The sequence below is a fragment of the Cryptotermes secundus genome, unplaced genomic scaffold, assembly GCF_002891405.2.
Source record: "Cryptotermes secundus unplaced genomic scaffold, Csec_1.0 scaffold91, whole genome shotgun sequence".
NCBI classification, from domain to species: domain Eukaryota; kingdom Metazoa; phylum Arthropoda; class Insecta; order Blattodea; family Kalotermitidae; genus Cryptotermes; species Cryptotermes secundus.
In genome coordinates, this window is record NW_019733318.1 from 712,986 (window position 1) to 730,459 (window position 17,474).

Below are 17,474 nucleotides of genomic sequence, written 5' to 3' on the forward strand. Positions count from 1 at the left end.
AATAAAACGCCCATCAGAGGCTTACAACCAGATTTTTATTACTGACAGACAGTTGCAGGATTGTTGATGTGGGCGCTCTCTCTCACGAGAGGACGGCCCTGTCATATACCACTCAGCAGTAATAAGTCTCTTGCCAGTATATAAAGTTTACATTTTACATGTTATTAAATGTATGTATATACAAGGTGGGGGCAGAAAATTCATTCTTTGAAGGCGAATAAAAGAAAAGTTATTGCTGAAAGACAAAATTAATATTTAGCTAATGAAAGAACATACTTTAAAGTTTTAAATCATGTAGTTTTAAACAAAATATCTTGCCGGGGGTGGCCACCATTCTCTGTGCACTGATGCAACCGTTTTCTGAAGTTCCCCTCTGCACGTTCCAACATGTGCACCGGAATTTGGACTACTTCCTGCCAAATAACATTCTTCAGCTGAAGCAGGTTTGTGGGGCGATGTTTAAAAACCTCTGCCTTGAGGTATCCCCATAAAAATCACAGGGCGTTAGATCAGGTGAGTGCGCTGCCCACGGGATGTCACCTCGAAGCGAGATGAGCCGTCCGGGGAATTTTGCCCTCAGAATTATCATGGAAGTTCGGGGTGTGTGGGCCGTAACACCATCCTGGTGGAACCAGACATTTCATAGATGCATTTCTTCAAGAGCTGGTTCGAAAAAGTTTTCGTCATGTCCACATACCGCTGTGAATTGACAGTAACTGCATGATTGTCTTCTTCAAAAAGATAAGGGCCAACAACTCCAACTCTCGACAACGCACACCATACTGTCATCTTATCACTGTGAAGTGGCCTCTCATGGAGCTCTCTGGGATTGTTACCACTCCATTAACCCATATTCTGCTTGTTGACATACCCGGATAGGTGAAAACGTGCCTCATCACTAAACAAAACAAGTGCATCAGGCGGTAAAGTTTCGAATAACGTTTCGCACGCCGTTATTCGGTTCTGGAAATCACGTGGTGACAATTCTTGCACAACAACCATCTTATAGAGATTGAAATGAAGATGTTCGTGAGGAATTCGGCGCATTGAACGAGTGGATATGTCTAGGGGGACTGCATGTTTGCGAGCGGAGCATCTTGAAGATCTCAAAATCGACTGTCGAACTGCCTCCACATTTTCTGGCGTCATAACTGTCCGTTGTAGTCCTGATAATTTTTTCACCACACTCCCGGGTGTTCTAAAGTTCTCTACCGACAAAACAGTTGATTTCCGGTCAGGAACCGTGCCTCTGGGCTTAATTCCAAAGTCAGTACGGAACGCACGCTGCACCGCCACGTAGGAATTGTTGTTTGAAAAATAGGCTTCGACAGCAAACGCACGCTGCTCACTCGTCCACCTCATGTTTCCTACTGAGCGGAATTAGACAGAAACTTCCGCGACTGCTGCGTTCGCCGAGCCTATCCCCACTTTTCTGCGACCTCCCGTCCATTCACAAAGCGTCTTCACAAAAAGGAAATTTCTGCGTCCCACTCTATACAACGTATACAGAACCTCTGTTAGTCCAGACTCAGTACAGCACGTCATGCCCTATCAAGTCAAAAGTCACATTGCGACTGACGGCCAGTCAATCAGTAAGTCTTGATGTCGAGCCCCGTCTGGAGCTCATGACCAGATATTTATTACTGTTTGACAGTTTCGGTCTTGTTTCTGTGGGGCGCCCTCTCTGACGAGGGGACAGGTCTGTGTTTTGTATATGTTGCTGGACCTTGCCAGCGCAAGTCTTTCTAGGGTCCGAGTCCCTTGGTACTCGTGACAATATTTTACTCTCTCGGATTTGAGACTTCCATTTTCGTCGCCTCATGCGATTCGCAGGGTCACGGTGTAGGTATTCGACCCCGCGTCCACACGGGTTTGAAATCTTCCAAGTCCAAGTCACATTGCGACTGACGGTCGGTCAGTCAGTCAGTCAGTAAATCTTGGTGTCGAGCCCCATCTCGGACTGATGACCAGATATTTAATGTCCTATTATTAGTAGCTCCTGCTACAAAAACAGCGGCACGAACTACACAGAAAACACAGTTATATTGCAAGAAACGTTGCGTAACCTGGTACCTTGCCACACACAGAACCCCATTCCTACTGTTGCTCGGCGCAGACGACATATAAAACAGCGTTATCTATTGTTGCTTGTTGGACCGTTTTTATATAGCGGTTGCCTCGCAAGCGTTGATCAAATCTGTTAGAATACATTGTCGCGTGTATCGTGGGTACAGTAAGTAATGGGCTCCGGATTTCATAACTTGATTAGCTGGACAATTTCACACGTCGTAACTACAATTCATTACTACACGTACACTTTCACGATTTCTGTATCTATGACACAAACAACTGTAAAACTGTCAAGGTTAACAAGTAAACTACTAAACTGCCTTGAACAATGTCTTCCTGACGAAATCTTTCGAACAAAGTCATAGTCAAAGTCACATTGAGACTCACGGTCAGTCAGTCAGCAAGTCCTGGTGTCACGTCCCATCTGGGGCTAATGACCTGTTATTTATTACTCTTTGACAGCTACGGTCTTGTTTTTTGTGGGCGCCTTTTCTAATGAATTGACGGGTCTGTCATTTTGACATGTTGCTGGACCTTGCCAGTGCGGCCTCTCGAGCAGTCTTCACTGCTTCTTATATATATACTTGACACGGACCACATAGAAAACAGCCTGTATTGTTGACGAAATTTTTTTGTTTGTTGCCTAGCAATGGGAAGCTCTTTTCCTTTTGTTGGCCAATACCTTCTCTTTGCGGGAACGTGTTTACCCGGCTGTTCCCTAGCAACGGTTATATATGTTACAATAATATTCACATCAAATTCTGATTTCAAAGGCTTGCGTACGCCGCTTAGGTCGAGTATTGCATGTCATTGCCGCGGAAACCGGCCAAATTTCTCACTGGATCGACTACTTGAACGCCAGATCTCAACAGTAAAGAGGACACAGGGCCTACGAGAGTTTCCATCCCAGAGACATTCTCGTGTCAAGACGATATAACTCCAAATTCTGGTGACTTGTAAATTCTCATGTGAAGGCCAATCGGCGTAAGAACTCCAGTTATCGCGATCCATATAAACTACTGGGGCTTCACTGTGTAATCAGTGCCGTTAAAAGAGCAGTAACTTCAGAAAATTTCTTGTCACAGATAAATGTCAATTTGGGGGAGGAAGAAAATTTGCACACGCCTAAGTGCTTGTGTGTTAACAACTGCTGTTCAGTGATATAGGCCTTCGGTTTACATCATCACTTGTTTCAGTGACTAATTCAGGGGTTTGGACTGGTCAGTATGTTAAATGGATATTTACTAGTCGTAACTACAGTTAGTTCTTCGCCCTCAAGTTTGCTGTAACTACAGCACATGTAACGTCACACACTAAGTCTTCTAATTCTGCTTCTAGTCACACTGCTGTTCCCTTGGAACTTCGGAACTTAAGTGAAGTCAATTCAGAGAGTCAGAGTTACTTTACAACTGGTGGGTTATAACAAATCTCTTCGTCTTAGCGCCAAGCCTCTCGAGGAGCACGACCAGTATTTATATTTTCAATTGAACACTTGCGTCCATAGCCCTTTTATAACATCCTCTCCGACGAGAGGACGGGTCTGTCGTTTACAATTGCTGCTGGCCCCCGCCAGTGCAGTCATTCTCAGGTCCGAGCCCCGCAGGACCCATGACCACATTTTACTCTTTCAGATTCGAAAACCCCCAGGAACAGGGTGGCCCAGTTATACCCCCAGGCACTGGGTTCCCTTTTCGTCGACTCTTTTGACTCGTAGGGCTACGGTGGAGGCACTCGACTCCTCCTCCAAATGGGATTAGTAACATCCATTATTTTGATTTATGGGCCCTGCATGTGACATTATTATTTGTGTATCACTTTTCGTGTATGATCACAAGGAGCATAGCAGACTTTTGAAGAAGTAATTATATGTGTACTCCATTGAAGTAAACCGCTTTACCAAATGTGCATGTTTGTTTCCCTTATATTACTGTCCTTGATGTTAATTTACTGAAGATAATCCTAGCACGGTTTTTGTCGTAAATCATTTTGCCAATGTTTCTCTAATTATTCAGATATATTTCTTAAATGTTTCCCACACGCAGAGGTCTTTTAAATACTGCCACGTGTAAGAGTGTCTCTCGACGAGGGTTCGGATGTGATATCATATCCACTCGCCAGTGAAGTCAATTCTCATTCCTGTATTCTCCCATATCCTCTCGGCACTGACCACGCATAGAAAACACAGCCCCTAATTGTTGCGTAGCCCAGACCACACAGAAAACAAGCCATGTGATAACTATCTCGCCAGTCCATTGGCTTGCTGACTGTTGCCTAGCTCTACATGTTACAATACTTCTATATCTGAATGTAAATATAGTCAGCGGCTAGCCTTCACACTATCGGAAGTATGCCTTGAAATACAATCGCTGTGCTTTATGCTGGATAATGTAGTCAGGTCATACTGTATAATACTAATAACTAAATATAGCGAACTTGACTAAATTATTAAATCTGATCCATAGAAACAGAATCTATTGATCTAGAGTATTCCCTCGCTAATCCGGTTATAGTTAAGGATCGAAATATTAAGAAGTTGAGGCACTATGCTACAAACAGAAAGGTCGCAGTTTCGATTCCTGATGAAGTCACTGGATTCTTTCAAATGACCTAATCCTTCCAGTCGCACTATGGCCCCGAGGTCGGCTCAGTATCTAACAGAAATGAATACCAAGAATCTTCCTGGGGGTAAACGACGGCCGGCTCGTAAGGCTGACAACCTCACCGCCATCTGTTAGCAGATTATCTAGAAAATGTGGGAACCTCGAAGTCTCACAAACCTATGGGCCTCCACGTCCTGTTACAGGGATAGCTCTACTTTTTTACACTGGAAGAAGAGAGATGCGGGGGTCAGAGATAAAGCTGTAAACTTAAGAACCGAGGGTGTGATAACATACGAACTGCTCAGGATTGAGGACCACCGAAATGGGGTGGTCATGTATGAGAATGAATTAATAACGGTATGATGATAATCAGAGCAAAATTAAAAAAAGAAAAGCCGTAAGGAAACGTGTCCCAGTGTCACTTCGTCAACCATGAACATCAGACAAACACTCGAGAATGAAGCAGGACGCCAACGCTTAACAACCTGAAATCTAGTTGTAGGGTAATTCAAATATAATAAAGATTTAGTCCAATTAAATATAAAATTTGTATATAGTGACCAGCAAGTGTTACGAGTTAGGTCTTTGTTCGAAACGAGTCCGTTGTTTCGGGAGACAATAAAGCCTCCATCTTCAAACTCGAAAATTGTACCAAGCAAGAAAAAGTCAGCATAAGATATAGCAAGTGTCACGTAATTTCGAACAAGGCCAAGAGTAACTTTGAATGCGCAGAAGAAGAATTTCAGACAAGGGGGTGGTTTCGAGAATGTGAGAAGTAACAGGCGGCCAGTTGTTTGTAAGGCACCCTCGAAGCAGGTTATACTTACGGTTTTTCTATAATTTGTTTAAAAACGTCAGTTTCCTTGTGCGCTAAATCGTACATAATGAGTAAGAAATTAGGTCAGGGTATAGGTCTACACTCACAGACGAAGCAAGTAATTGCAAACGTATATAATTACTTAGAGAGACTAGCAGATAGTGGAGCTGCTGTAAACTTGAAGTCAATCCAGAAAACAGTATGTGAAGCTACAGGAATCGGCCGTACTGCACTGAATGAAATTATTCGAAAAGAAAGGAGCTTAGAAGAGGGCGCTTCCATTGACTCACCGACCAAGAAGCGTAAGAAGGAGAAACCTGTAACGGAAAGTGGTCAGTTTATAGAAGATGCCATCAGAAGAAGGATCTACGACTTTCATAAAACAGAGGGCGAAAGAGTTACCATGCCCAAACTTCACAAACAAATGGTTAGAGACCTAAAATTTGAAGGAAGTCTTCCTAGTTGCGGGAGAATTGTTCGCCGGCTTGGTTTTCGTTGAAGAAGGACGAGGGATAATACAAAAACATTGATTGAAAGGCATAACACCCATTTTAAACGCCTGCATTTCTGAGGACAATCAGGCAATATTGCAGAGAAGGTCGGCCTACAGTGTATGTCGATGAAACGTACTTGCACAGCAGCCACACATCTCATACTCCTGGGATGACTCGCTAAATAAAACACTCTCCTCTCCTATTGCCAAAGGTCCACGAGCAATTATTGTACATGGTGGTGGTAAGCAAGGTTTTGTGGAGAAAGCTTTGCTTATGTTTAAACCAGGCAGAAAAACAGGAGACTACCACCACCTGAAGAGTTCTGGAAACTTTGAGAAGTGGATCCGGGAAAAATTAATTCCAAACTTGCCTCCAAGAACGGTGATCGTAATTGACAGTGCAAGTTACCGTAATATTGAAGTAAAGAGAGCGCCAACTTCAAATACCAAAGTAGGTGAAATGAAACAGTGGTTGGCAGAACGGAACATTTCGTATCCGGCTGCGGCACCAGAACTGTACGAAATAATAATAAAAAAACACACAATTCAGATAAGAATATAGACTGGACGCTATTTGTGCTGCTGCTGGACACTTTGTGATACGTCTCCCACCTTATCATCCAGACCTTAACCCTATTGAGATGGTGTGGAGCACCGTTAAAAATTGGGTGGACCAAAGTAACGTGACATTTAAGTTGGACAATGCAATGCTTCTAGCAGAGGAGAAATTTAATTCCATTTCCGCCGAAGACTGGGCAGCATATTGCAATCGAGAGGACCAGTACTTCGCAAGGGAAATGGATATCGACTCCAGGACAGACAATATAATCATCACAACAGGTAGTGAGGAAAGTGGAAGGTCACATGAAGATGATGAGTAAATAAGAGATACGAGGTATGACCAGTTTTAATTTTCACTATATAGACTACATTACTAACATGGACACACTAGTTAGTTAGTTAGTTATTAGAGAGGGTGGGTTTCCCCATGCACTTAGACCTGTAGTGGTCCATTGTGCTTCCCTCTATGATTTCTACCAGTCTCTATATCCTACCGGTATTGGTGCTTACCATCAGTCCCGCCCAGCCAGCGAGACCGGCTCTCTACTGGCTGAGAAGTATCTATAATGCTTCCCCCATCTACCGGAAGTATTAGTGACTGCTGTTGGGCGGCAAACGTCCGCAATTTTGGCTCAGTGACCTCCTTTAGAGGTATGAGGTTCTTTTACTTGCCGTAAAGCTACGACACGAGACCCACGGCTTAAAGTCCCTCCCGGAGGACTTGTTCCATGAATTTTTCCGCCCTTAAAAATTCGACGACCTCCGCCGGGTATTTGAACCCTCGTACTACGAGTCATGAGGTGGGAACGTTACCACTAGACTACGGAGGCCGCTGACACACTAGTTAATTCTACATGTACTTCCATGACGACTGGATAAATTCATTTCTTCATTACATATGATTATTACATTTTAATTTTTAAAGTATAAATTAGTAATACACATTAAATATATTTTCTTTGCATGAAGAGTGACAATATATTTGTATTATTGTAACATGTTTTTCGAAAAGAGAATAGGGTAGTTTCAATGAAACACGAGGGGTCGGGAAAGTGGAAGAGCGAGTGTTAAGAAACTCCTACCACCACAAGTTATGCGCGGCATTTGACTAGGAATGCGGGGCCTTTTTCAAAGTTACGTGATACTGTCTTATAACGAAAAATTCAGCTAGTTTACTAATAACGCTGCACTTCTAGAAATGGTGGCGTGATGTTACAACGGAAGGTCGGATGCTCCCAAAATACCGCGGCATTACAATCCGAAAAATAAAACACCGTATTCTGCATAGCTACCGCCACGTAACCTCAAACCCAAATGTCACTGTTGTTATTTCATTGCCTTCGGTGAAGATAGCGTAACTTATATTTGTACGGTTGTGGTGGTCATTCCTCTGCAACAAAGTACAGTTACTAAATCGAAACCCCAAAGAGAAACAAAGCTTCATGTATGTTATTAATCCTATGTGCTATAAACAGAATCCAGTTACCCCGTCATACTTGTGACGCACATCAGTACCGCTCCTATTTACCTCCTGCAGGGAACTGCAAATCTCCAGCTGCGAGAGATACGCCATGATCTTTTAGAAGAATTCGAAGACGTAACATTCAACAACAATTTACTTCCCCATGTTCCTAAAATATATGATTCGTAGGTGCACAGAAGCCGATCACAGTGGCCGCTCGGTCTAACGAAAAAATACCATCACCGTCTCCTGAGTTCGAATCCCACTCAAGATATGAATGTTTTTCTGCGTGTATTTTGTGTTGTAATATGCATATATCGGCGTTGCGACTGGCTGATCCCCCATCCAAGGTGTCCTGCCGACTAAGATTAAGAAACTGAAGTGAAACGAAGCGTTTCACGGATGCCCTGTGCTCCAAGTGGTAGCAAAAGGAATAGATGGACAGGTAGACAGAGAGGCAGGCAAGCAGGGAAGCGGATAGTTGGGTACACAGCGACGAATGCATGGTTTAAAACGCGAGGCTCGGTAAGTATGACATAGGAAGAACATGCAATAATGAAAATACCTTATCTGCGCGGTCCGTGCGCTTGTGGAGGCGGGATCAAATACCTCCACCACAGCCCTGCGAGTGATAGGAAGCGATGAAATGGGAACCCCGTGCCTGGGTGTATAGCCGGGCCACCCTGTTCCTGGGGGTATAAATACGGGGACCTGACCTTCCAGGTTGGAGGAGTCTAAAATCTGAGACAGTGAAATGTGGCCATGAGTTCCGCGGGAATCGGACCCAAGAATTGCTGCGCTGGCGAGGACCAGTACCAATTGTAAATGACAGACCGATCCCCTCGTAAGAGAAGATGTTACACAAGGACTATAACCGCAAGTGTTCAGTTGAAAAATTATTGGTCGTGAGTCTCGTGGAGCTTGTCTCCAGGACGAAATGATAAGCAGTAAACTGCCAGTCTTAAAGTTATTCTGATTCTGAAACTGAGTTATTGGTTGATCAGAACCACTGGAAATTTTCCAAGGTGTACACCGGTCTGCGATTTCCACACAGCTTTCAACCTTCCATATATATAGGTCTATATAAGAGAATTGTGCTGGCAACAAGCAGAAGTCATACAGAATCATGAGAATGAGCATGTTCGCGGTATAGGACAAGGTGAAGTCAGACACAGAAAATATAAGAGGCTTAAACTTGGCGGCGGTCAAGCTTACGGCCATTCAAGCGTCTAAGCGGCCGTTGTAGCATATAGATATAAGATAGGCATGCTCTGCTTTGCAAAGCCTGGACTGACAGAGGGCTTGTATTTAATGCAAAGTGAAGAATTTGCAACAACCTGTTATATGTGCAATATGCATATTTGACAAAGACCAAGCATATTCATAAGAGACAGCCCCATCTTCTCGTCAGAGAGAATGTTACATAAGGACTAATACCGCAAGGGTTCAGTTGAAAAAACTCTAATCGTGAAACTAGAAGGACTTGACGCCAAAATAAACTGACTGGCGGTAAACCGCCAGTCGTGAAGTAACTCTGGTTTGAGTTGCTTGAATCAGTTGAGAGTACTGAGTAGCTGGTATCTCAGGCCATAAAGAGTTCGGGAACTCGGGGGAAGGGGAACGTCCTCCGTTGTAAGCCGCTACCAAGCAACGGCAATTGAAGACTGACAAGATTCTATGGGTGCTGCAATTACAGTGAACTTTGGAGTATGGAACTCAGTCAGACTGTCGTAGTTACTTGTAGTTACTCTCAGTAAGTGTTCAATACATCTGATTACAAATCCAAACCCAATCTATAGTCACTTAATCTTGTGACAATACTTTAATATTACTGCTAAATCTAGTGACTTATGAGGTTTAAGGAAGTAGTGTATGTATAAGGGATTATGTGGAGATATATAAGATTTATTATGTCAAGTTAATGTAAAACCACGTATATCATAGATTCGATTTGGTAGATCCAATGACAACAGTTGATAATTCCACAAAATACTTCCACCACACAACAAACCCTTAAGCCAGACATCAACTACGACACAATTAACATACATTCACAAGTTCAGGCTAGATCTTTCCGTAACACACTGTGGCAGCAACTAAGCAATTGCATAGTTCGTCGCATCTATGGTATATAAGATTCTTCAATAATGCAGCATAATAAAATATATATTTCACCATAGCTCCTTATACCGAATAATTCATAAGTATCTACAGAAAGACCAACAATAATTTAGAATCACTCTGTCGAACAAATGCATGCCTACAAGGGTACTGTGATTCTGAATCATTGTCGGGGTTTCCGTAGAGACTTATGAATTATCCTGCATATACATCGCTTCGGTGGACTTCCAGAAGTGGCTAGATTCATCAACAATATAAAATAAAGCATCAACAAACACCCCATAACCCAGTCACTAAATTGTACATAAAACCTGCTTATGCCGCAATTACAAAGTCCTCTGTTATGATCAATCTATTCTGCTTTAACATTCATAATCATATATTAAAATATATTCTCACATGTACTCGTATGTGTGACTATACAGGAGGTTTGAATTGGTAACTGGATTTATTGAACACTTACAGAATCTATCTATAAGTAACTATAGCGCTATCGCTAATTCACACACTCTGCAGTTCACTGCAGAACTGCTGTGTTTTCACCAGTCGTTGCCTGGTAACGGAGTCCAATGGCGGTAGTTCCCCTTAATCTTACTAACTAACTAACTAATTAACTAACTAACTAACTTCATGGAGCTGAGCCATTCGTGAGAAGACTACAATTGTGCAGCTACCCAAAATTTTCCAACATTTTACAGAACAAAAATATTCATTACCTTCTTCACGTCGCGTTCATTCTGTTGAGAGTGAAGCAGATCTGAAGCTGCAGAACGCGATAGCCGTGCTCGCAACCGTGCATCCTCAAGTCTGGCTACACGTCGCTCTGCTGCTTCCTCGGTACGTATTTGAGCCATTCTTTGCCTGCTGCGCTCTTTCTCTGATGCCCGTTCTTCCCCAGTTTGATTTGCAATTACTCGTCGCACTGCTTCCGCTCCGCGAGTACGACGACATAAGTTTGATCTTCTGCGAGGCATTATTTGGATGAACTAAAGCAGATCGATTGCACTAAAGAAGAAGAAAGAAAATTATAACAAAAACATATAAAATTGCAAAACATTAAAAAAGGAAAGAACACGGCCGTGAGCACAATGTTGAATCTGTATAGGCTTGCTTCCAGACTAGAGTCGTCTGCTCTTTAGGGGTTCTTTATATACTATTACCATGGGGAAGGTACATAGATATACATACATGCCATAAGCAACGGCAAAACTTGTCACAAACAAAACACATATGCAAGACACTAATGCACATAATAGATATATAAGTGCACGAACCTTGGCCTATCCCGAAATCTGAACATAAGAACGGAAAAACAGCAGTTCCATCATCAGTTTTAGAGACACCTAGGTTCACCAGTGTTTGTCGAAACATGTAGTGTGATGTACAACAAACTTCAACATGTAAAATCTTTCAGGTTACAAAAACGCAAGTTGCACGTGAGACAGCTAATAACAAAAAAGAAATAAATGAATGATGTGTAAAAAACACGAACAAGTGACGCATCTGCCTTCCTACATTCAATCTGTCTTTAAACTTATGTTCTCAACAGCGAACAGCGTTTCTTCTTTTTTTTTTCCATATGTCGATCCGGAATTTCTCACATCAGGATTAATGGTTACCGAAGCGGAGAGGTTTCACTCCACTTGTAATCTTTGTTCCAACTATAAGCTACTCTGAAAATTGTTCTAAATATATTTTCTTTTGCACCATTCACACCCACAATTGCTTATGCAGATATATTTGCCATTCATGCTATCCACACTGACACATGACTTCGCTTTCTTCTGCATTGATATTGTAGACTATATCTCCCTGCACATTTCAGATTAGTCTTCACGCAAATTTAAACATACTTCAACGTTTTAATCACTTATATTATCTTAAAATTTACTTGGATAACCGCATTAACCAGCTTCCAGCATCAGGACATCAATTTACAGACCCAAAATCGGGCCTGCGCCCTCAAAATGCGAAGACTGAACCTAACCTCTAAGACGCCGAGTTCTGAACCAAGCCACTCTACAGCAGAAATCTGCCGCTCCGAATTCCACAGTTGCACTACACGTTGCTATCAGAGCAGGCCCCTTCACCACTCGTGCGAAAACTTCTTCATAATTACCTGAAAATGTCCGAGGACTTCAGGTTCGCAGATAACAGTAATGAATAACAAATAGTAATAGCCTGTCAGAACAGTAACATAACATCATATGACATGACATAACACTGACTGGGCGCTTGACGCAAAGGAAACAATTTGCACAGGATTATCTCTTGTCAAAAACATCGTGTAATATATTCGGTCTAGTACGTACCAGAAACACTTATAAGGGCCGATTACTGACTGAGGAGCCACATTCCTCAGGTTACACTTCCAGTTCATTTCAGCGGCACCGCAAATGGAATCAGAAGGTATTCAGGTATGTGCCGCATAAAGTCAAATCTACGGCTTTATTTTCTACTTCATAAGTTCTCATAATATTTTAATATAAATTTGGAATTTGTCTTCTATCTCAGGAATACTTTTACAGTTTGCAATTTGTCAAAACCCGCTTTGTATTCTTTCATTATGTCCGAAGTCAAATCCTTCACCCAAATACTGACAACTCGTTGTAAGACTCTTGTGAATCCCAATTTCAACGACTAATACATTACACGGCGTTATATCGCAAGAGACAGAAATCTTCCTACAAAATAAATCTTATAAGAGCAAGAAACACCTACAGTAAGATCAAGACAAAAGCTACAAAGAAAACGACATTAACAATTTTCAGCAGAAAATTATATTCGAATACGTTTTCGAGAGACATGGCGTAAAAATTAGAATTTCGTTTAAGAAGCGAATATATTTTCTGCAATGACAGAATTTTAAATGTAAGATTTAAACTGAAGGCACTGAGTGTTCAAGTATTCTCAGACACGTACAGTCTAAAAATGTGAAGATATGACATCAATAAATAAATTTCGAGGGTTTAGAAAATGTTAAGGATATTGCTTAGTACTAATTTTTCTGTTTATTGAAAAAATACACGACCCGATTAATCTGCAAATATGATTAAGGTGCAATTGATTGAATAGAACTGTGAAAGAATCATGCGCTATATACTCGTACTCCAGAAAATATAAAATAAAGCAATGTTAACACTTTCTACTCGTAAATTACTTTCATTTTACAGTCTATATGCTGACGGACACAGAAGTATCTTAGAAAAAGGATAAACAAGACGATACAAAAAATAAAGATAGTGAATATAATTGTCGAATCCAGTAGCCCAGTAGACCAAATGAAATAAGTTGGTTCTTAAATTCTCCCATACTCCATCAGACACGGAGTAAACAAAACATTTAACTCGTGACGCCAGTAACATTATTTACTTAATATGTGAACAATTATTACCTGTCATTAAGGCTGTTGGCACCATTCTATAAATATTTGACAATGAAAGAGACTGCACGACAGCAGATAGGATATCAATAATAGATGCGTTAGCAAGATTTCAGCAAATTTTTGCAAACAACTTCATGTGACTCTACATCTTAAAGTCAAGCCATACGTAAAAATATCAGTTTGAGCGTTAGACCATGACATTCAGAAGCGTTCTACCACCTCCTCCTACAATCGAAAAGAAATGTTCATTCTAATAAATATAAGTTGATTATCATCAAACTCAGGCATCCAAATTGTGTTCCATTCCTTTAGATATCCTCATCTCGTACAGCGAGGGCCTCTACGCTGTTTTACGTCACTGCTCTACTCGCCTTCCTGCAGACGAACACACACGTGCATGGACTCCTCAAGGCTCCAGAGTATGACTTCATCATTGTTGGTGGCGGCGCTGCGGGCTGTGTATTGGCTAACCGCCTGTCGGAAGTTCCGGATTGGAATGTGCTGCTAATAGAGGCGGGAGGAGAAGAGAACTTCATACAGGATATCCCGCTCATACCATTTGTCTTGGAATACACACCCGCAGACTGGAAATATAGGACAGAGAGGTCAAATTCGTCTTGCTTTGGGTCGAAATTTGGTCTCTGTCATTGGCCTCGAGGAAGAGTTCTGGGTGGAACAACTGTTCTCAATTATATGATATACTCCAGAGGCATTCGCGCAGATTATGACGGGTGGGAGGCTCTAGGGAACACGGGATGGGGGTACGATGATATCTTGCCCTATTTTCTGAAGTCCGAGCACATGACAATCCCATCATTAGCCAATGATACCAAGTACCACTCCACCAAAGGAGAACTTGTAATCACATATCCTATTCATCGCACAAAACTGGCAGAGGCATTTATTAATGCGGGTCTCCAGAGAGGATACAATTACGTGGATTACAATGCAGAGAGTGAAATAGGCTACTCTTACCTGCAGACCACAATAAAAGACGCGAGGCGTTGGAGTGCTTATCGTGCATTTCTTGAGCCTGTAAGAACCAGAAAGAATTTGCACGTCGCGACACACAGCCTGGTCACTAAAGTCCTTATTGACGAGAACACTCGGGTTGCTTACGGAGTAGAGTACAAGAAATGGGGGTTGCTTCCCGTCCAGGCTAGAGCCAGGAAGGAAGTGATCCTCAGTGCAGGAGCCATAAATTCTCCACAGCTGCTCATGCTGTCAGGTATTGGCCCAAGTGATCACCTCCAAGAAGTACAGATTAAAGTTATCCAAGATTCTAAGGTCGGTTATAATCTTCAGGATCACGTAACACTTGGTAATTTGTACTTCACTCTCAACCAGTCGGTTGGTTTACGCTTCGACAATATTTTTGACGATCTTGTAGGTGTGGTTGAGTACTTCTTGAAGAGGGACGGAATTCTGACAATTCCTGGAGGAACTGAGGCCTTTGGATTTGAGAATGTGGGAGATTTTGGTAACGGAGAACAGACAATCGAATTGCTTTTCGCCGCAAGCACTCTGGCAAATTTACATTTAGCTTGGCATTCTTGGGGGGCAAGAACGGATATTTTGTTTGAATCTTACTTACCTCTCCATAACAAAGATGCCTTCACAATTTTCCCCATACTTATTCGACCCTACAGTCGTGGTAGGATTTTACTGAAGAACAAGAATCCTTGTACCCATCCACTCATTGATGCCAACTATTTCTCCGATCGCAGGGATATTGAGATCATTATTAAGGGCATCAGAAGAGCTTCTGAGTTGACGAAAACAGATGCTTTGCAGAAGTATGGCGCTGAACTCTACAGAAAGACCATACTGCCATGCAAAGACCACGAGTTCGACTCGGACGCTTTCTGGGAATGTAACATACGATACATGACTTTTACAATATTCCACCCTGTGGGGACCTGCAAAATGGGCAATGATTCTGATCCAGACGCAGTTGTGGATCGTGCTTTGCGTGTGAGGGGAGTTAAACAGCTTCGAGTGTCGGACGCTTCCATCATGCCAACTGTCCCATCGGGCCACACAATGGCGCCAGTTTACATGATAGCCGAGAAGACGGCAGACCTCATTAAGGCGGACTGGTTAAAGTGATAAGTTGACTCTGTCTTACGAAAAGGGTTAGGATAAATTTGTGCGTACTGTTTTCATATCAAAATACACATTAATTAGATCTCGTAGGTATTTGCTCCCTCTTAATTCGTCCGAATTTTGTAGTAAATCACTGTTTGTCCCAATTTAGCATTACCTGAATGAAGGGGAAAGTCATTATCCAATGCTTAATCAAAATTATTGATGAAAGGGCCAATTCGAATGTAATGAAATTAATAAGCAGACCGGTTCCCGCTAGTGAAGTTTGAGAGAGCTTTGCAGTTCTTGAGGGTCGTGTTGGTTGGTATTCATCTGTCAATGTGATAATGAAAGTTTAACTTCCATAACAGAAAGCCGTTCCCCAACAGGTCCCGCGTCTACATAATGCTAAAGGCAGACTACCTTACTTAATTTTTTATATAAGTAAGCCTCGAATGTCCTTACTGCTACACTTTTGAGTGTGAACGCTTGAAAGAATTTTTAATATTTGAATATATTTTAGTTCCGTTTTCTTTTTAACCCCAGGCTCAGAAGTATAAATGTTCCAAATATATGTTGGTCTGATGATCATCTGTTGACTCTGTTTTAAAATTCAAATCCAGCTACAGAATTGTGCGATTTAATCACTCCAAAATTCAGTGCAAATTAATAGCACAACGTAACCACTCCAACTCAATGTTCTTAAATGTGTGTTGTGCTTGAGGTTCTAATGTAATAAATAAAGGGCTTCCGAATTCCAATTTTTTTTCTCACTTTATTTCTTAGGGAAGAGTTTTGAATGTTTTTAAGTGTGTCAGAGAACTTGAAAGTGCCACAACTAACAATCTCATATATTCTGATCCAGAAAATGTTTACGCAGGATCTGCATATCAACATATCACTTACTTTAGTGTACATTCATATCATTATGTTAAGCACCGTGCTGTACTTGTGCACGCACCACTGTAAACTTGTGTGAAATATAAGCAATCTGCTCAGGTTCAGTTTTTTGAAAATAAATATATTTAGACAGTATGAACTTTGGAATTATTATTGAAAACGAACGGTAAGAGCTACATCACACATCCATTTCAGACAATCCTCAGGGCCCAGAGAGCTGTTGGAATATCGCACACTTTATTTCTTAACAAAATGGAGGACTGAATGTGATTGACATTCCTACTCAGATTGGCTGCATAGACCTACCTGCACTGCTACTGGCTCGCGACTATTTCAGGTGGAGATACTTGCCTTTAATTTTGTTCCCATTTCCGGAATCTTCAAATGACTATATTTGTTCTTCATTGTACTCTGACCACCAGATGACCCGTGACATAACTGAGACTGGAAAGTTATTCACTCTGAACTTTCCAAGTTGTTCTCGTATATTTCATACACAGTTCATCTCTTCAATCAGGCACTGTTTCGTAACATTTAACTGAATAGCTGCAGTAAATCCTGCCTGCGACCGCTGAATACGATGGTGTGTCAGAGCAGTAACATAATATCATATGACATGACATGACATGACATTACATAACATAATATAACATTGACAGAAATATTCGTTTCTGGGCATTGCACTGACATATGAACTGGTGTAGTGTAACAGTTTTAATTGCTGAAGAATTTCCTGAATAATGCCTTGTAAAGCCGAAACATTTTGCAGTTGAATGTGATGTTAATTACAGTTTAAAATAAAAGAGTGACTTTGAACGATTTTGAGTTGCAATACAGACAGAAATGAGTGAACACGTGATTATATAATTGCTCAAAATTGGAGACGAAAGTTGTGTCTTCAGTACACATATAAATATGAATAAACTTTACAACTTTACAAATTTTTGTGGTATAAAAATTTACAGAAACGATATATGTGT

General features: G+C 41.5%; 1 protein-coding gene across 1 annotated transcript; it reads left to right on the forward strand.

The window, feature by feature from the left end:
• The first annotated feature begins 5,554 nt into the window (after positions 1-5,554).
• LOC111867878 (glucose dehydrogenase [FAD, quinone]) lies at positions 5,555-16,582 on the forward strand. The gene is made up of 3 exons (XM_023858081.1): positions 5,555-5,819; positions 6,193-6,431; positions 13,822-16,582. The coding sequence occupies exons 1-3, from the start codon at positions 5,555-5,557 to the stop codon at positions 15,616-15,618; spliced, it is 2,301 nt and encodes a 766-aa protein (XP_023713849.1). The 3' UTR covers positions 15,619-16,582.
• Positions 16,583-17,474: the final 892 nt, after the last annotated feature.